Source organism: Hemiscyllium ocellatum, chromosome 7 (genome assembly GCF_020745735.1).
Source record: "Hemiscyllium ocellatum isolate sHemOce1 chromosome 7, sHemOce1.pat.X.cur, whole genome shotgun sequence".
NCBI lineage: Eukaryota > Metazoa > Chordata > Chondrichthyes > Orectolobiformes > Hemiscylliidae > Hemiscyllium > Hemiscyllium ocellatum.
Window position 1 is genome coordinate 43760361 of NC_083407.1, and position 21024 is coordinate 43781384.

The following is a 21024-nucleotide window of genomic DNA, read 5'->3' on the forward strand; positions in this document are numbered from 1 at the left end:
ATTGTAGTCCATTGTCTGAAAGCATCATTCCAACAGTTGCAAAACTGTCATTTAAAACACAGGTAACTGGATTGAAGGTGGAAGACAGAGGCTGGAGGTGGAGGGTTACTTTTCAGACTGCAGGTCTGTGACCAGTGGAGTGCCACAAGGATTGGTGCTGGGTCCACTACTTTTCATCATTTATATAAATGATTTGGATGTGAACATAGGAAGCATAGTTGGTAAGTTTGCAGATGACACCAAAATTGTAGGTGCAGTGGACAACGATGAAGGTTACCTCAGAGTACAATGGGATCTTGATTAGATGGGCCAATGGGCTGAGGAGTGGCAGATGGAGTTTAATTTATATAAGTGTGAGGTGCTGCATTTTGGAGAAACAAATCAAAGCAGGAATTATACACTTAATGGTAAGATCCCAGGGAGTGTTGCTGAACAAAGAGACCTTGGAGTGCAGATTCATAGCTCCTTGAAACTAGAGTCGCAGGTAGATAGGATAGTGAAGAAGGTATTTGGTATGCTTTCCTTGAATGGTCAGAGTGTTGAGTATAGGAGTTGGGAGGTCATGTTGCAGCTGTACAGGACATTGGTGCAGCACTTTTAGAATATTGTGTGTAATTCTGGTCTCCTTCCTATCAGAAGGATGTTCTGAAACTTGAAAGGGTTCAAGAAAGATTTACAAGGATGTTGCCAGTGTTGGAGGATTTGAGTGAAAGGGAGATGTTGAATAGGCTGGCGCTGCTTTCTCTGGAAGCTGAGGGGTGACCTTATAGAGGTTTATAAAAGCATGAGGGGCATGGATAGGATATATAAACAAAGTATTTTCCTGAGGTTGGGAGTCCAGAACTAGAAGGCATAGGTTTAGAGTGAGAGGGGAAAGATATGAAAGGGTGGTGAGTGTACAAAATGAGCTTCCAGAGGAAGTGGTGGAGGCTGGTACAATTGCAGCATTTAAAAGGCATCTGGATGGGTATATGAATAGGAAAGGTTTAAAGGGATATGGGTCAGTTGCTGGCAAATGGGACTAGGTTAGGTTAGAATATCTGTTTGGCATGGACGAGTTGGACTGAAGGGTCTGTTTCCATGTTGGACATCTTTATGACTCTATCTATGAACCTGTAACTGTTTCTGTATGAAATGTCTTAACTGAAATACATCAGGAGAAATAATCAAAACAATGAAAAAATTCTTTGCATGAATAAGAAGCAAATCCATTCCCATATGTCCCATGTTGAAAATATGGGGGCTATTAAAGGTACCTTTTTTTTCCTGGCGTGTGGACAGCATGTGTCTCATAATTGGCAATAAATTCCTCAGTGCTACTAGAGATCATAGGGCATCACAATGATGACTAAGCTCTGGTACTTTGAGCCATTTCCCCAAGTAAAGCTCAGATGATGAGTCAGTTCCAAGGAATTTCAATTGTTGTGCATTAACAGTTTAGATGTGAATGTATAATTATTATGTTCACAGATGACATGAAAATTGATGGTGTTGTTGACAGTGAGGAAAATGGTCTCAAGCTGCAATCTGATACTAATTAGCTGGTAAATTGGACAGAGCAATGGCAGATGGAATTTAATCCTGATAAGTGCAACATGATGCATTTGGTACATCTGAAAAGGGCAGGATATGCACAATGAATTGTAGGTCCTGAGGGAGTAATGAGCAATAAAGTGTATAAGTCTATAGCTCCCTGAAGGTATCAGCACGTTGAAACCGGATGTCAAGAAAGCAAATGGGTATTGAATATAGGAGTAAGGAAGTTTTATCGTAACTATGAAATATTGGTTTAGCCACAGATGGAATAATTGTGTGCAGTTCTGGTTGCTACACCATCAGAAGAATGTGACTGCACTGGAGAAGGTGTGGAGGGAATTCAGTAGGGATTTTGCCTGGGATGAGGAAAGATTGGGTTTGCTTTCCTTGGAGCAGAGGGGCCTGAGGAGTAATCTGATTGATGTTTAACAAAATAATGAGAAGTGTAGACAGAGTAGATCATGAAAATCTCTTCCCCATAGCAGACATGTCTAAGACTAGATGGTATAAGTTTAAGATGAGGAATAAGTGGTATGGAGGACATCCAAGAAAAGATTTTTCATTCAGAGCATGGTAGATATGTGGAATGTGTTAGCTGAGAGTGTATTGGAAACAAGTAATCTTACAACATTTTACAAGCATCTGGATGAGTACTTAAAATGCCAGTGCATTGTAGCTATGGACTAAGTGCAGGTAAATGGAATTAGTATAGTTTGGTGTTTGTTGGTCAGCATAGACATCGTGAGCTAAAGGTCTTGTTTCTATGCTGTATTATGTTATGGATCAATGACTGTATGATTTAAATGTAATCAATAATTGTGAATTGACTCCTGTGTTTGAAATATGTTTTCATGGCCACCATTTGTTCTTGTTAAATCTACCTCAATCACTTGTGAACTTGCTGGCCTTTATCCCTTTGTGGAGCAGGTGTATCATTTGATTTTTTGGATTTCTTACATCGCATTTGGCAAATCTATTCGCCATTGCACTTTTGAGTATTGGTCATTGTCTGCAATTTCTCTTGCATGTAGACTGTTTCCTAAATATATCTCATTCAGCAAAATCAGAAGTTTTGTAGTCTTGGAGGCATTTTTGGAAGTTACTTTTCATAAAGTAGAGAAACTAAAAGTTAATGTGTTGTTTCAGTGATCATTTACAAACCAAAGATTTAGTCTGAAATTCCTGACAGGCATATGTAGCTAAGAGCTTCCTTCTCAATAATGGAACATTATGTTTCTGCATCAGACATTGCTCTTCATGCATAATATAACTGAGTTGAAACTCTGATCAGGCAGCACCTAAAAACAATTGTAATCATAAGACAGTAACTGAAGCATTGGCTCTCATTATCATTGTAAAAGAATGCATGAAGATATTTGTAGACATCAAAATTTCTTTAAGGATTTTTTTAAAATCTAATTTCACTTACAAAAGCAAAGTGAAGCTCAACAAGTATGGCAGAATCTATGGAGAAAAAAACCTTGTAAAGGAATGGGATTTATCTTAAACAGCTCCAAAAGAAGAACAATCATTAATGTGGTTCATGGGGGAGAGTTGTTTATTAAATCCGCAGGCAGCGTGATTTATTTAGCAACCAGCAAAGGAAATGGGATTTAGTGATTAAGGTCAGAGGCAGTGTGACTCATTCAGTAGTAACAAAAAAAAGGCCACAATTAGAAGGATTCATTTAGAAAAGCTAAATAAGGGCAAGAATCATTCATTTTTATTTGCAGAAGGTGGGATCATCCATTTTTACTGAAGAACGTAGGAATCCTTGATTTGACACCACTTGTATTGGATATTATTCAGTCCAATTGTGCACAGTACTACACTAGGATTCCAAACCCTTTTATTAATTTAATTAATCCCATTTGGAATATACTGCAACAGAAATAATATTTGAGATTTAATTTTGGAGATGGTCCAAACAAAATACAAAATTGGGCATCTTAGAGAAAACATTTTTAAAATATTCAGAATATCTTCCAAACTAGATACTAAATCAAAAGTTTAAGAATAAAATATATATTAGCGTTCATCAGGGACAATAGCAGATGAGGATAAGCCCATGAAGACAATAAGGACACTTTTGACACTTTTGATTATGTCTGCCCGATTTTACCAATTACTTCAACTTCAGAACAAATAGATTTTTGACAGTGTAAGATTTAATACAGGAATTGAACAACCAGGAGAAACAAAATACATTAATAATCTCTACAGATTTGTCGTGTATAATGCCTTAGTGTTTTCCTTAATCCTACCTGCTAAAGCTTTTGCATGTCACTTTCTAGCTCGCCGAAGTCCATTCTTCAGTTCTTTCCTGGCTACCTTGTAGCCCCCAGAACCCTGTCTGATCCTTGCTTCCTCAATCTTAAGTAGGCTTCCTTGTTCCATTTGACTACATCCCTTGTCATCCAAGGCTCTTTCAATCTACCATTCCTACCTTACCTCAGTTGGACAAACCTGTCCAGCACTATCAGCAGGTGCTTCATAAATAACCTTCACATTTCTGTTGTATTTCCCTGAGAACATCTGTTCCCAATTTAGGCACCCCAGTTCCTGCCTAATAGCATTGTAATTCCCCAGCCCTCAATTAAATATTTTCCCATACAATCTGCTTCTATCCCTCTCCATGAATAAAGTAAAGCTCAAGGAGCTGTGATCACTACGCCCAAAATGGTCTCCCACCGAGAGACTTGACACCTGGCATGGTTTGTTGCCGAGCACCATATCCAATATGGCCTCCCCTCTAGTCAGCCTACCTACATATTGAGTTGAGAACCCTTTCTGGACACACCTGACAAGAACTGCTCCATCCAATCTATTTGAACTAAAGAGATTCCAATCAATATTAAGAAAATTAAAGTCACCCATGACAACAGCCCTGTTACTACTGCACCTTTCGAAAATCTGCCTCCCATTCTGCTCCACCATGTCTTTGTTGCTATTGGGGGTCCATAGAAAACTCCCAGTAAAGTGACTTCTCCTTTCCTGTTTCTGACTTTCATCCATACAGACTCTGTAGACAAACTATCCTCAACGACCTCCCTTTCCTTGGCTATGATACTATCCCTGATTAGCAAAGCCATTATTCCACTCTTTTACCTCTATACCCCCCACCCAATTCTTTTTGAAACGTCGAAACCCTGGAATATGTAACAACCATTCCTGCCCCTATGATATCCAGGTCTCCATAATGGTCACTATTATAGTTTATTGTACAGATCCCACCTTCTCCAGAAGGTATTCCAATAATATACAAGTCAGATTCATAGCTCAAAAAAAAATGTCAATTTGAGTTGTTAATTCTGTTCTATTCTACATAAATTCTCTCCCAGACTTAGAAGTGTACAATCAAAGTGTCTGCACTCAATTTCCATTAACAACTAGAAAGTTTGTTTGGCTCTACTGGATAACAAAGATTCTATTGCAAAACAAATCACTTGTCTATAAATCCATAGTATGACTTGTTCTATTCTGTTCAGAAACAATTTAACAGAAAGGATGTAAAATGCACATTGCAATCTCTTCAAAAATAATTCCTGTAATTAATGCTATGAAAGCAGCATTACAGCATATTATCGACAGTGGTGGTCCATTAACATTGTTACTTCCTTAGGGTTAAATGAGGTGTCATCTATGTTTCAGCTGTCAGCTTTTGCCCCTCGTTGTCAGATGGTTATCAGTTCAAATGTGATCTTAGGGTTGGACCACAATAACAAGGTGACACTCCAGTACAGCACTGTGGGAGTGACATTCTGTTAGAGATGCTGTCTTTTAAATGAGATGCTAAACCAATGTCCAAGAACTTACCCCATAGCATGATTTGTGAAAACAGCAGGCCAGTTACCCCTGTTGTCCTGCTTCAATCAACATTACGTCAGATTGTCCCCTCACTTACCACATTGTTTACTGTGTGCAAGTTATTTGCCATCTTAGAACAGTAGATATATTTCAAAACTATTTAACTGGCTGTAAAGTGCTTTGAGACATCCAAAGACTGTGACATGCATTAGATAATTTCATAATGAGATAATGGTGCAAAGTTAATAAAAGAAGGTACATTGGTCAGATTTACAGATGAACACAAATATCTTTGAAAACAACATGGAAGTGTGATAATAGTAATCCCATGACTATTCTCCAAAATTCAGTAACCACGCAAGACTTGAAAATAATTTCTTGAACCAGCTATACTCTCAATCTTGAGAAGAATGCAATTTATGTTCAGCTAGCTCTTCAGCATTCGAGAGCTTTCATCATCTTTATATCAGGTCACCTCTCTCCATCCTGCTCCAGGTCGGAGAAGAGATGAGTATTCATCAAGTACTTAGTAAAACTTCGTACTCATATAGAGCCATTAAACTTCTCATGAAATAGAAACATAAGACATTTATTTTATTCAATGCCTACAATCTACCAATCTATTCCTTATCCCAAAAAGTGATTAAATCGGAAAATTAAGGTTAAGAATGGAAAATATTGGAATTGCTTTCATCCAGAATATAAATTATACCTTAACAATACATAATGATGAATATGAAGCTTAGGTCAGGAAGCATGGAATCATAAAATTAGCCATATTATAGAGGTGTCATAATTGAGCTGTAACTGCACCATCATATAAGACCCCAAATTAAACGATGCAGATCCCAATAATGAGAAAGTGAAATCTTGGAAAGCCCTCCTCTACACTAGGTGGTGAATCTTCCTGATTTTCTTGACTTATTCTTCTCTATTACTCACATCCCACTCTTACCTCAGAGAGTCATAGAGATGTACAGCATGGAAAAAGACCCTTCGGTTCAACCCGTCCATGCTGACCAGATATCCCAACCCAATCTAGTCCCACCTGCCAGCACACGGCCCATATCCCTCCAAACCCTTCCTATTCATATACCCATCCAAATGCCTTTTAAATGTTGCAATTGTATCAGCCTCCACCACTTCCTCTGGCAGCTCATTCCATACATGTACCACCCTCTGCATGAAAAACCTGCCCCTTAGATCTCTTTTATATCTTTCCCCTCTCACCCTAAATCTATGCCCTCTAGTTCTGAACTCCCCAGGGAAAAGACTTTGCCTCTCTTAATTTTGTAAACCTCTATAAGGTCACCCCTCAGCCTCCGACACTCCAGGGAAAACAGCCCCAGCCTGTTCAGCCTCTCCCTATAGCTCAAATCCTCCAACCCTGGCAACATCCTTGTAAATCTTTTCTGAACTCTTTCAGGTTTCACAACATCTTTCCGATAGGAAGGAGACCAGAATTGTATGCAATATTTCAACAGCGGCCTAGCTAATATCCTGTACAGCTGCAACATCACCTCCCTACTCCTGCACTCAATACTCTGACCAATAAAAGAAAGCATACCAAATGCTGCCTTCACTATCCTATCTACCTGCAACTCCACTTTCAAGGAGCTATGAACCTGCACTCCAAGGTCTCTTTGTTCAGCAACACTCCCTAAGATCTTACCATTAAGTGTATAAGTCCTGTTAAGATTTGCTTTTCCAAATGCAGCACCTCACATTTATCTGAATTAAACTCCATCTGCCACTTCTCAGCCCATTGGCCCATCTGGTCAAGATCCTATTGTAATCTGAGGTAACCCTCTTCGCTGTCCACTACACCTCCAATTTTGGTGTCATCTGCAAACTTACCAACTGTACCTCTTATGTTTGCATCCAAATCATTTATGTAAATGACAAAAAGTAGAGGACCCAGCACCGATTCTTGTGGCACTCCACTGGTCACAGGCCTCCAGTCTGAAAAACAACCCTCCACCACCACCCTGTGTCTTCAACATTTGAGCCAGTTCTGTATCCAAATGGCTAGTTCTCCCTGTATTCCATGAGATCTAATCTTGCTAATCAGTCTCCCATGGGGAACCTTGTCAAACGCCTTACTGAAGTCCATATGGATCACATCTACTGCTCTGCCCCCATCAATCCTCTTTGTTACTTCTTCAAAAAACTCAATCAAATTTGTGAGACATGATTTCCCACACACAAAGCCATGTTGACTATCCCGAATCAGTCCTTGCCTTTCCAAATACATCTACATCCTGTCCCTCAGGATTCCCTCCAACAACTTGCCCACTACCGAGGTCAGGTTCACCAGTCTATAGTCCTTACCACTCTTCTTCAACAGTGGTACTACCATGTTTGCCTACCTCCATTCTTCTGGCACCTCACCTATGACTATCGATGATGCAAATATCTCAGCAAGACACCCACCAATCACTTCTCCAGCTTCCCACAGAGTTCTCGGGTACACCTGATCAGGTCCTGGGGATTTATCCACCTTTACCTGTTTCAGGACATCCAGCACCACCTCCTCTGTAATCTGGACATTTTGCAAGATGTCACCATCTATTTCCCTACAGTCGATATCTTCCACATCCTTTTCCACAATAAATACTGATGCAAAATATTCATTTAGTATCTTCCCCCCCCCCCCCCCCCATTTTCTGTGGCTCCACACAAAGGCCACCTTGCTGATCTTTGAGGGGCCCTTTCTCCTCCTTAGTTACCCTTTTGTCCTTAATATATTTGCAAAAACCCTTTGGATTCTCCTTAATTCTATTTGCCAATTATCTCATGTCCCCTTTTTGCCCTCCTGATTTCCCTCTTAAGTATAATCCTACTTCGTTTATACTCTTCAAGGATTCACTGTACCTGACATATGCTTCCTTCTTTTTCTTCACCAAACCCTCAATTTCTTTAGTCATCTAGCATTCCCTGTACCTACCAGCCTTCCCTTTCACCCTGACAGGAATATACTTTCTCTGGATTCTCGTTATCTCATTTCTGAAGGCTTCCCATTTTCCAGCCATCCCTTTACCTGCAAACATCTGCCTCCAGCCAACTTTCGACAGTTCTTGCCTAATACCATCAAAATTGACCTTTCTCCGGTTTAGAACTTCAACTTTTTAGATTTGGTCTATCCTTTTCCATCACTATTTTAAAACGAATAAATTATGGTTGCTGGCCCCAAAATGCTCCCCCACTGACTCCTCAGTCACCTGCCCTGCCTTATTTCCCAAGAGTAGGTCAAGTTTTGCAACTTCTCTAGTAGGTACATCCACATACTGAATCAGAAAATTGTCGTGTACGCACTTAAGAAATTCCTCTCCATCTAAACCTTTAACACTGTGGCAGTCCCAGTCAATGTTTGGAAAGTTAAAATCCCCTACCTTAACCACCCTATTATTCTTCCAGATAGCTGAGATCTCGTTACAAGTTTGTTTCTCAATTTCCCTCTGACTATCAGGGCATTTATAATACAACCCCAATAAGATGATCATCCCTTTATTATTTCTCAGTTTCACCCAAATAACTTCCCTGGATGTATTTCTGGGAATATCCTCCCTCAGCACAGCTGAAATGTTATCCCTTATCAAAAATGCCACTCCCCCTCCTCTCTTGCCACCCTTTCTATCCTTCATGTGGCATTTGTATCCTGGAACATTCAGCTGCCAGTCCTGTCCATCCCTGAGCCATGTTTCTATAATTGCTGTGATATCCCAGTCCCACGTTCCTAATCATGCCCTGAGTTCATCTGCCTTCCCTGTTAGGCCCCTTGCATTGAAATAAATGCAGTTTAATTTATTAGTCCTACCTTGTCCCTGCCTGCCCTGACTGCTTGACTCACTTCTGTTCTCAACTGTACCAGTCTCAGATTGATCTCTTTCCTCACTATCTCCCTGGGCCCCACCTCCCCACCCCACTCCCCAACTAGTTTAAATCCTCCCAAGCAGTTCTAGCAAATCTCCCTGCCCGTACTGGGCGGCACGGTGGCACAGTGGTTAGCACTGCTGCCTCACAGCGCCAGAGACCTGGGTTCAATTCCCACCTCAGGCGACTGACTGTGTGGAGTTTGCACATTCTCCCCGTGTCTGCATGGGTTTCCTCCGGGTGCTCCGGTTTCCTCCCACAGTCCAAAGATATGCGAGTCAGGTGAATTGGCCATGCTAAATTGCCTGTAGTGTTAGGTAAGGGGTAAATGTAGGGGTATGGGTGGGTTGCGCTTCGGCGGGTCGGTGTGGACTTGTTGGGCCGAAGGGCCTGTTTCCACACTGTAAGTAATCTAATCTAATCTAATCTAATTAGTCCCCTTCCAATTTAGGTGCAATCCGTCCTCCTTGTATAGGTCACTTCTACCCCAAAAGAGATTCCAATGATCCAAAAATGTGAATCCTTCTCCCATACTCCAGCTCCTCAGAAGTGCATTCATCTGCTCTATCCTCCTAGCTCATAGTACTGGGAGTAATCTGGATATTACTACCCTTGAGGTCCTCCTTTTTAAATTTCTGCCTAATCTCCCTTCAGAATCTCCACCTTTTCTCTTCCTATGTTGTTAGTTCTAATGTGGACAAAGACCTCTTGCTGGGCCCTCTCCCCCGTGAGCACATTCTGCACCCTCTCGGAGACATCCTTGATCCTGGCACCAGGGAAACAACACACCATTCTGTTTTTTCTCTAGCTGTTCGTGCTACATTCCCCTGAAAATCCGTCATCCCCTACATTTTCCAAAACAGCATACCTGTTTGAAATGGGTATCTCCACAAAAGACTCCTGTCCTAGGTGCCTACTTCTCTTAGCCTTCCTGGAGTTAACCCATCCATGTGACTGTACCTACTCCAGGTTCTTTCATTTACATTTTGATCTTGTTTCCTTATCATCTCTTCTCCTTTCTAGATCTTCCACATACTTCTGTCTCTCATCTCTTTCTATTGTTTTGATGATATTAATGACCATGTGTCCTGGATGCAGCATGGTAGATCTTTTTCTAGATTCATAATTATGTGTTCATGACTTCATTAGTGCTGTGTAAAAATCCCTTCTGGACTATTTCATGTTTTCCTGCTAAGCCCCCTTACTCCCACCCCCCATTACCTTGTCATTGTTCACTTTTGTCTGGATTCTTCTCTGATCTGTGATGTAGTACTGGCAGCAATGCAATGTCTCCAGTGGCACTACTGAGTGCAGAATAGCAGCAGACAGCTCAAGATAAGTAGTACATGAGAACATGAGTACTGGGAAAAGGAGTAGGAAATTCATCCCCTCAAGCCTAGTTCATCATTTCATATGATCATGGCTGATCTTATCTTGGCCTTAACTCTTCTTCCTTGACTGTTCTTCAAAATCTTTCATCCCCTGGGGTACTTGATTTTGGAAAATAGCCTAGCTCTTGCCCATTTTATGTCTGACTAGTACAAGATGTGGCTGGCCTTCTCCAATATAGTTGGGGGCATTGACAGCTCTCCAGTCAACACCCTTTTCACAAGATTCCATTCAAATCTATTGAAGCAGAATTTGTCGTCAACAAAAGTATTTTGGATACAAGGTTAAAGTTTTTCAAGAAAAATGCTGAAATGATTATGGATTATTGTGACACTTGCCAAATTCTGGACTTAGTGAGAAATGTCTTTAAAATGTCAGACCTAAAAATCTGATGATCATGGAAAAGCTTGTCCCAGTCTTCCAAAAACTTAAGATATTGAACTTGAATTTACGTTCAAGCTAAAAATGATCTAGCTGGTAGGAACTATATGAATTAAATCAAAGAAACTCACAAGGCGAGACTACAGCTTGGGAACAGCATTGTCATAATATCAGTCATTTTCACAAACTTCCCAATTACGAATTTGTTATTAAGTCATAATGCTCAACAGCTCATTAGTCTGTTGCTCACTGCTATAACACATTTTATGGTGTCTTCAATATGGTTTTGGAAATTCAAACCCTTATATCTATTATAACTATTTGCACTTTGAAGCTATCAGGACTTCTTTCTCCAAACTAAATTTTCTAATTCACTCTTTTGTACCAATTTTTTTAACTCGAAAATGATTTGAATTATCATGTCAGTACTTATGCGTTTTCATGTAATCTTGATGAGTGCAAGCGAAGTCTCGTATACAGTACCAACATGGCTGAATATTATTGAATATCTCATTTGTGAATAAAGGTCTAAATGGTAGTATGCAGGAGAAAACAGCATATATGAAAATTGAATTGTAAAGGAATGAAGATAGCTAGAAATATCAAGTCAACAATAATTTATTTCCCACTCAGTTCTGTCTTGATGAAGTGTTTATGGCATGCATTTACCCTGCACCTTTGGCTGCTGCTAATAGAGTAAGTCCAATTGATAAGCTGCATAGTAAAGTAACCTATAATTATAAGATTCACACAGCTTTAAAGATTTCCTGAAGTCATTGGTGTTTGAAGACATTTGAATCAATATTTTTAGCACATTATTACTGGATCTTTATCTTGAAGGGGATATAATGCAATTAGGCAATGTTGAAATGAAATTTAACATTCTTTGGAGTTGCTAACAGGATTCAATTTGAAGTGTTATTCCCTTGTTTGGCTTGAAAATAAATATACAGTATATTTTAAGTGAACAATGTATGCAATTTTCAGTTCTGGAGAGTGATGAACTATTGTTCCTTTTTTGTACCCATTGGTTAGACTACTTACGAATATAATATTACATGACCAATTTTTTCCCCCTCCACTTGTCAAATGCAGTGGCTGATATATGTCAGGGAAATATAGAGTTCTCCAAAGACCCCAAGAATCATTTTCCATTAGAACATGTGAAATAGGAACAGAAGTGGGCCATTTGAGCATTTTTCAGTGTCTTGGGACGTTTCTAGATCTCAACAATTTTTAAAAGCTACAACTAGTTCATTGATTTTCTGAGAAACGCTCAATTCAGGGGAACTTGTCAGCTTATTATTGACCCATTAGTTTTTTTAATTAAATTTACTTGAGTAACTATTTAAGTTCCTGTTCCTTATTATTTAATTAGTATGTGGGCACCACTGTGAGCCTTTGTCAGAAGACGCCAGTGAACACAAGATGCTGTTGTGACCTTAGACATTGACTTATTGTGTAAACACCAAAATAACAATAATCTTCCAAAATTCTGTAGCCTACATATGATGCAGGAGCTGCTCCTTTCACGTCTTGGACTGTAAAACATCATGCAGCTCTAAGGATAACTAAGCATTATACCCTCAACTTTGTAGGTGATGTTCGAGTGAGATTTGCTCACATAACCAGCGATGAACAGTGAACATATATTTCCAAACTTGAGAATGTATTTTCAATTATGTTTCCCCTGTGCCATCTGTGTGTGTATTCTTTTTCCTTTCCCTTTCCCTTCTCAGTGCAGTCTCTGTCTCTGCAATTGAGGTGGAGGAAGTTGTCCTAACAAGTAAATCCTGTTGGCCTTGAAATTTTGGCCAGGGGTATTTGTGGTGAGAGAGTCAGGGTGTGCTGAAAGTGCCCTGTCCAGACGCAGGCAGACACTCGTCATCTTGAATTCCCACAGGACTGAGGATGAGAAGTAGAGTAAAGATGGATGGCCTGGCCACCTCTGGAATGTCTTAAAGGAGATTTCTGAAGAACATATGTGTCTTCTCCTCTGTTGTGTAACAACTGACACTGTCTATCTTCTTCCGAGGAAGGGACACCTGGATAAAGATAAAGTCTCTTGTCGGTATGTCAACAAGACAGTGGCACTGAGCACCAATGGCTAATTCAATGAAATGCAGGTTTCCATTTATATCCAGAAGGCTCTAAGGCTTCTAGCCTTGGCTCCTGGCAACCTGGCCATGGATGCACCCAGATACTTGCATACCAAAGGTAACATAGTGCAAACAGGATTGGTGGAGTCCTCCCAAATTTTCAGTTAATTCTCCAAGTCTTCAACTAATGTAGCTATTGGTCTTGTATATTAAACACCTGTGTGTTTAATTAAAGTAGTTTATTGTTGACCCCATGGGGTCTTCTCCTGCCTCAAGCTGAGAAAGTTCTTAGCCTCCAGCAGTTCTCTGAGTGCCATTGACCTGGGCATTTTATCCTTGGTCAGCTACAAAGACTGTGATATGCTCACCAGAATGTGCTCCCAACTCTAATCTAGATAAAGTACTCAGAGATGTGTCAGTGTTGAGTTGGTGGAGGGTGCAGGAGGAACCCTTGTAGTGCATCCTCTGCGAAAACTTCAACTTCATCCTCAAAGGCAGAGGAGGTGGTATCTTGTGGGGCTGCCTTCTTGATCACAGAGACCATCTGCATGTCACTGGTACCTCCAAGAGACAAAAGGGAGAAAGTCTCATAAGTGGAATAGATGTTCAGGTATGTTAAGAGTTTATTCATGGTAGTGATAATGGGAGAGCAATACAGCAATGATCCATGCTGCTGCTTTAGTTGCAGGAACCTGGAGATTTTGGCATTACCACATGAGCAGTCGTGGTCTATACTGGTCAGGGTCAGAACTGTCTCCTCATAGGATGTGAGGAATTGAATGTTGGGCACCCCACAACATGCCTTGGCTCTTTCCAACTTATTGTGAGTTGTTTTCATCTGGAATGAGACAAAGGCAGGGATTGAGTGAGATGAAAATGGCTAGAGCAGGTGCGAGACAAGTGGTATAGTAAGTGAGTGAGTGGGCAGCATTGTGGCAATACAGGATAAGTAGTATAGGGGAATTGAGTGGATGAGAACGATGAAGGTAGATGTTGCATCCAATCATGGTCGACCATGAGCATTGGTGAGAGGTGTGTGCAGTAACAGAGATTGAGTGAGTGTAACATAGCAAAGACAAGACAGTTCAAAGTTTGTGTGAAGATTTGTAGCTCGGGTGCTCGTTGTTGTGGTTCTGTTCGCCGAGCTGGAAGTTTTTGTTGCAAACGTTTCGTCCCCTGGCTAGGCAACATCATCAGTGCTTTGGAGCCTCCTGCGAAGCGCTTCTTTGATGTTTCTTCCGGAATTTATAGTGGTCTGTCCTTGCCGCTTCCGGTTGTCAACTGATGATGTCGCCTAGCCAGGGGACAAAACGTTTGCAACAAAAACTTCCAGCTTGGCGAACAGAACCACAACAACAAGACAGTTTATTTACAGTTAAACTAAAGTATAAAATTATCTCCAGAAATATCCTGTGCCTTGGATGCCACTCTGCATAGAGCCTGTGTCCTGTGGCCATGTGATAACATGCAGGTACTTGATTTATTTGCATGTTGAGTACTTAAGAACATTACTTCAGAGGTTTGAATTGAACTGAATTGAATTTATTGTCACGTGTACCAAGGCACAGTGAAAAGGTATTAACACATCAATGATAAATAAGGACAGATTGAAACTCTGGTTGTTGGTTTTGGTGATCCATGTTTGTACTTTGTACCTCTGTGCACAAAAGCTTATAATTGTGCCAAGACTGGTTACAGTTCTATCCTTTACCACTTAGTTATCTTGAAAGGCATGTAGGATACCTAGATTTAGGCCAAGTAGAAGGTCTTATCTATGCAGACAAATGTAGATTCTGTGAGCTCCTGCACCAAAAGTAATAGAAGGTTGTAATCTTGCTTGGCTGTTCATCCTATGAATCCTTGTCTTACGTAATTTGGGTATGGATCAGAGATTAGTTCCTGCCATTTCCTGATTTGAAGATATCTGTTCAAGATAGTTTGACACAACCTGAAGCAGAAGGGCATCATAGTTTCATCAATTCTCACTGCTTCTTGCGGATAACTAAATTTAATCAAATTTTACGCAATCTTTTACCTCAATTGAAATATGCCTTCCATCAAATTAGTTAAGTTTTTGCAAAATATTTGCTACCACTTTTCAAAAGCTGATAATGTTAGCTGTACATATTATGTACTTTGGAAATATGTTGCCAATTGTTATTCAATGTATTTCACTCATCATTTTATTTCTTATCAGGCAGGACAAGCCAATCCAATAGTGAAGCTGTTTGTCGTGAATCTCTATGGACCAACTCATACTCTTGAACTGATGCCACCAGAGAATTTCAAGTCCAAGTAAGATTGGGTTCACAGTCACCCTGTATTTACAAATTTAAAAATAATAGTCACCATAGCTTTCTGCATGGGAAATCATGTCTCACAAACTTGACTGAATTTTTTGAAGAAGTAAGAGGATTGATGAAGGCAGAGTGGTAGACGTGATCTATCTGAACTTTGGTAAGGCAGTCAACAAAGTTCCTTATGGAAGACTGGTTAGCCAGGTTAGATCACATAAATCAGAGGGAGAACTAGCTATTTGGATGTAGAACTGCCTCAGAGGTAGAAGAAAGAGGGCAGTGGAGGTTTGATTTTAGTATGGAAGCCTGTGACGAGTGGTGTGTCACAAGGATTGGTGCTGGGTCCACTGCTTTTCATCATTTATTTTAATGATTCGGATGTGAATAAAGGAGGTAAGGTTAATAAGTTTGCAAATGACACTAAAATTGGAGGTGTAGTGGACAGCGAAGGAGGTCAGAGTACAACGGGATCTTGATCAGTTGGGCCAATGAGTGGCAGATGGAGTTTATTTTAGACAAATGTGAGATCTTACATTTTGGAAGGGCAAATCAGTGCAGGACTTATATACTTAATGGTAAGATCCTGGGGAGTATTGCTGAAAAAAGAGACCTTGGAGTGCAGGTTCATAGTTCCTTGAAGGTGGAGTCACAGGTAGACAGGATAGTGAAGAAGACATTTGGTATGCTTGCCTTTATTGGTCAGCACATTGAGTATAGAAGTTGGGAGGTTGTATTGTGTCTATACCGGACATTGCAGTTCTGATCTCTCTGCCACAAAAAGGATATTGTGAAACTTGAAAAGTTTCATAAAAGATTTAAAAGGATGTTGCCAAGGTTGGAGGTTTTGAGCTATCGGTAGAGGCTGAATAGGCTGGGGCTATTTTCCCTGGGGCATCAGAGGCTGAGGGGTGACCTCAAAAAGTTTATAAAATCATGAGGGGCATGGAGAGGGTGAACAGTGAAGTCTTTTCCCCAGTGTTGGGGGGTGGGGCGGTGGGTGGTAGGGGGGGTCCAAAACTAGAGGGCATAGTTTTAGAGTGAGGGGGGGGGGGCAAGATTTGAAAGATACCTAAGGAGCAACATTTTCATGCAGAAGGTGGTATGGGATGAGTTGCCAGAGGAAATGGTGGAGGCTGGTACAATAACAACATTTAAATGACATCTGGATGGGTTTTTGAATAAGAAGGTTTAGAAGAATATGGGCCAAATGCTGACAAATGGGACTAGATTAATTTAGAATATCTGGTCAACATGGACGAGTTGGATGGAAAGGTCTATTTCCATGCTGTACAGCTCTATGACTCTAATTATTACTGGTCATCTTATTAAAGATGTAGTAGCATACATTTGGTGCAAAATTGATGAACATATTACTTAATAGTTTGGTGATTTAGGTTTGAACCGATGGCTACCATCTAATGATCAACTCTTCTTCATTTTTCCTTGCATTCTCCCCTCAGATTTTACTCTGTTGTACCCAATTCAAACACAAAGATGATAAGTCCATCTGTCAGTGTTACTTGTGATTGACTGTTAGATAGTTCACAAGACTAACCTAATTTAAACCAAATGCATTTAATTCTTTTTGCAACTTTGCAAGCAAGTACCTTGCACAAATAATGCTCATATTGATAGCTGAATTCAGTCAGTAGAAAACAAATGAAGAATTTCAAAGTACAACTCTGATCCTCTGTAATGCAATGGCTCAGTACATCTATCTGCTGCTGTGTGTGTAGGTTATGATGTCTGTCTATACGGAGAGATAATTCTGAGGCTCAAGCATCATCTTCACAATTATGCCTATTTCACTTGATGGAATAATTAACATAGTCCTGTCTTTCTCCAAACACTATCAATTCTAAACAATGTACTGCAACTTGTGTTAACTTTTATCTTCCCAACTTACAAGCCTTGACAACTGATGGATACACTAAAGCAGGTGATCCTTCCTATCACTGCATTCAAATTGATGTAATGATCTTGTCAGTCAATCATGAGGCTACACAGGAAATTTAGCTGCCAAGATTAACCTGCTCCTCAGCTTTAGGAAACAAGACAGAAGTGTTTGCTATTTGTGAGAAGCTAAAATGAAACTGAAGATCTTTCTTTAAGCTAAATTGACTCTTGCCTTTCTGTCTCAGCTCACAATTATGTTGGTGCTGATTCAGGCTCCTTGGTACCATGTTTATAGGGCAGCCTAGCCAATGAGGTAAAGTAAACAGCTCTGTACTCTACAATCCACAACTTTCCCCATTCAGTTAAATGAAGTCGTAGCCTACAATATTTTTAAATCAAAATTTCATTTCTTACTTATTTCTTGTGTCAGTTAATTACTATTGGTTAATAAACAATCAGGTTTGTTGCTTTGATCCAAACTATCAAGCTGTGAACACTGCCTGGGCCAAAATGTCAACTGAAATTGTACCAATAATGATTAGTTCTGTTAAAATAGAGACACACAATAGTCTAATGAAAAAAGAAGCAGTGTACTACTGTAAAAGAATCACGACTTTTAGAGGTGCTATCTTTCAGATTTGGTGTTAAGCTCAGGGCTCATCAACCTATTCAATGAGGTATAAAAGATCCTTGGCTCTATTTTGAAGAAGGCTAGGTCAGGTTTCCTCATTGCGCTGGTCAATATCTATTCCTCAAACAACATCACTAAAAACAGATTATATGATCATTATCATATTATTAAAGGTGTCCATAACAAACCAAATTGTGGAAAATGGATGTTCATCTGTGATGCCAACATAACCAAACTAGAGAAAACACCCTGAAAAACCTCACTTGATAGTTTTTTTTTTCTGATGCAGGACTAATTCATAATTTATTTGGTTTGGGATTTTTATATAAGAATTAAGCTTGTAAAATGCATTTATAGTAACACACTTAACAATATGTATGTGTGGCTTTACTAAAGCTATTTTTTACCAACGTAGAGCTTAAATTTCTTTACAAGGGAATATTACATCACAATGGTAAAGTGGGTCAGCAATACAAAGACTGTCGTAAACTGGCTGAACAGACCTCAAAATGTTTCCATTCTTACTACCTGTGAAATTACAACTGGGGCTTGTTCTAAGGTAAGACATTTTATTCGTATGAAGTATTTTCCTGAATTGTGATGTTATTAAATGTCATTAAATACAGCGCTCATTTGCCTGAAGACTTTGAATCATCTAAGAAATGAGAAACTAATGGAAGTTAATCAAATCTGTCAATAAATTATGTTTCATCTGACAAGTAACTTGAGTTTAGCCTTATCTTTAGCAAGCTTTCTCTTATATCTGACAAAATAGTACAGAGTTAGCTGTTTTCTGCAGCCAGCAGAATTCTAAATGATGTGATCATTTGAAAATGGAGGAAGGTCCCTTTCTTTTGCTAAACTGTTGTTTGAGTTAGTTCTGTATGTTAATTGAAGAGTGAATGTTCTTCATTCACCTTGAACTTAATATGACTCATTTTGCTAAACCTTACTCCCAGAAAGGTGGTGTTGTTATATCTTGTCAGTATCAGAAGTCACACTACAGCAGGTTATAGTTTAACAGGTTTATTTGAAATGACAAGCTTTTGGAGCACTGCTCCTTCATCAGATGACTGAAGAGAGGCACACAGGCACATAATTTATAGGCGAGAGTTCAAAAGATTGTGCAAATGGTTTGAGTGGAATGTTGACAGGACAAATAATAAGTCTCTGCAGGTGATCAAAAGCATCAGATGGTGTGAGTAAAGAGTCGACAGCTGAATAGCAAGTGAATAGCAAGACGACCTATAATCCAATTAATTGAGGCAGAGAGATAATTACAAAAATATAAAAATAAGATGACACTGGAAACAAATAAAATGGCTGGAATACCATGATAGATGTACGAGTCACAGGCCTGAAGGTCTAACCAAAGTTACAAGTAATCCAAAACTGTACAAACTAATTAAGGTAGAGAGATCATAACAAGTTATCAAGGTGATTGGGTCATGGATTGTAGGGACAAGGCAAATGTATAAGAATAAGTAAAATAGTCAGCATTTGAACCCTCCCATCCCACTATTTGTATATACATGGTCAAAGCTTTGGGCCATACTTTAACTGACTCAACATCTGTTAATTTACATTCATTCACAATTGGATGTAATTAATGTCTGCTGATCTCTTGGGGACTGGCCTCACACAGGATTAATCTGAATAATATTAATGACAGAGAATTCTGCAATTTTGCAATGCTGTCCTAGTCCAGTATAATTGTAATGATTAAGGTTGTTGGGGATTTAGACCTGCATTGAGTATATGGAGAAAGTAAAAAAAAATCTTTTCTACTAAGTCTAAGGTCCTAATTTAATACTTCTACTCACAAAATGAAGTCTAGCTTTCCCTCATTTTAAGAACGTTGTGGCTTTTACCATAAATTACTTCCTTAAAGGATTCAAAACAGAATGGAATTTTTGTACTCACACTAGAAAACCTCTGATACCAGTTTTTGATGACTTTAAGGTCTACTAATAAAATATAAAAATAGGGGAACATTAAGGACTCACCGTTATACATATTATCCACAGAAAATCTGATTTGCACAGGGTTAACATACAACTTATTTTTTAAGAAGTGACTTGTGTAAATTAGTTGGGAGAAAAATTGACTAGTCTAAGTTGGTGGGAGACAAACGTGTCAAGTAAAAAATTCACTTCAAGTTAAAACAAATGCATAAGGTTTAGTAAAATACACTAATTGTTCAAACATACTGAACCATGTTAACAATCTGTTACACCAAGTGTAGAAATCATTTCTCCGATAGATCATTTTCTGTTAATTGATTTGGGAGTTCAAGAACGTGGCTGACCTTCCTGACTCTTACACTTGCGAGAAGAGTGTCCAGCTGCAGCTCTTGTTTGTCCACATGACAGCTCTGGAGCTGCGGATGGACACACTGTGGAGCATCTACAATGCCGAGGAAGTCTTGAATAGCACATTTAGTGAACTGGTCACACCGCAGATTAGAATTGCTGAAGGAGACAGTGAATGGGTGACCAAAAGGCAGAAAAAGAGTATAAAGGCAGTGCAGGTGACCCCTACGGTCATCTCCCTCCAAAACAGATATAACGTTTTGGATACCGTTGAAGGCGATGGCTCACCAGGAGAGGGCAGCAATTGTCAAGATCATGGCACCGTGGCAGGTACTGCTGTTCAGAAGGGCAGGAAAATGACTCATAGGGCCATAATCATAGGGGATTCTATACATGGTTCTGTGGCCAAAACTGGACTCCCTGATGGTATGTTGCCTCCCAGGTGCTCGGGTCAGGGATGTCACTGATTGGCTGCAGAGCATTCTAAAAGGGGAGGGTGAACAGTCGGTTGTCTTGGTGCATATAGGCGCCAATGATGTAAGTAGAAAACGAGATGAGGTCCTGAAAGAAGAATTCGGGGAACTAGGATAGAAGTTAAAGAGGAGGACCTCAAAGGTAGTGATCTTTGGTACTACCAATGCCATGTGCTAGCCAGTATAGAAATGAAACAACAATAGGCAGGATGGCTTGAGGGATGGTGTAGGAGGGGGGGGGGGTTCTGATTTGTTGGACATTGGGACCAGTTCTGGAGAAGGTGGTACTATTACAAAATGGATGGTCTACATCTGAACCAGACTGGAACC

The 21024-nt window shown here is 39.8% G+C and overlaps 1 protein-coding gene across 2 annotated transcripts in view; it reads left to right on the forward strand.

The window, feature by feature from the left end:
• The window catches only part of LOC132817060 (inactive dipeptidyl peptidase 10-like), a 924305-nt gene that overhangs the window by 756265 nt on the left and 147016 nt on the right, over positions 1 to 21024 (forward strand). For both annotated transcript variants that reach the window (XM_060827148.1, XM_060827149.1), the window contains 2 exons: positions 15283 to 15380; positions 18345 to 18468. In XM_060827148.1, the coding sequence (XP_060683131.1) occupies positions 15283 to 15380; positions 18345 to 18468 (222 nt within the window). The remainder of the gene's footprint in view (positions 1 to 15282; positions 15381 to 18344; positions 18469 to 21024) is intronic.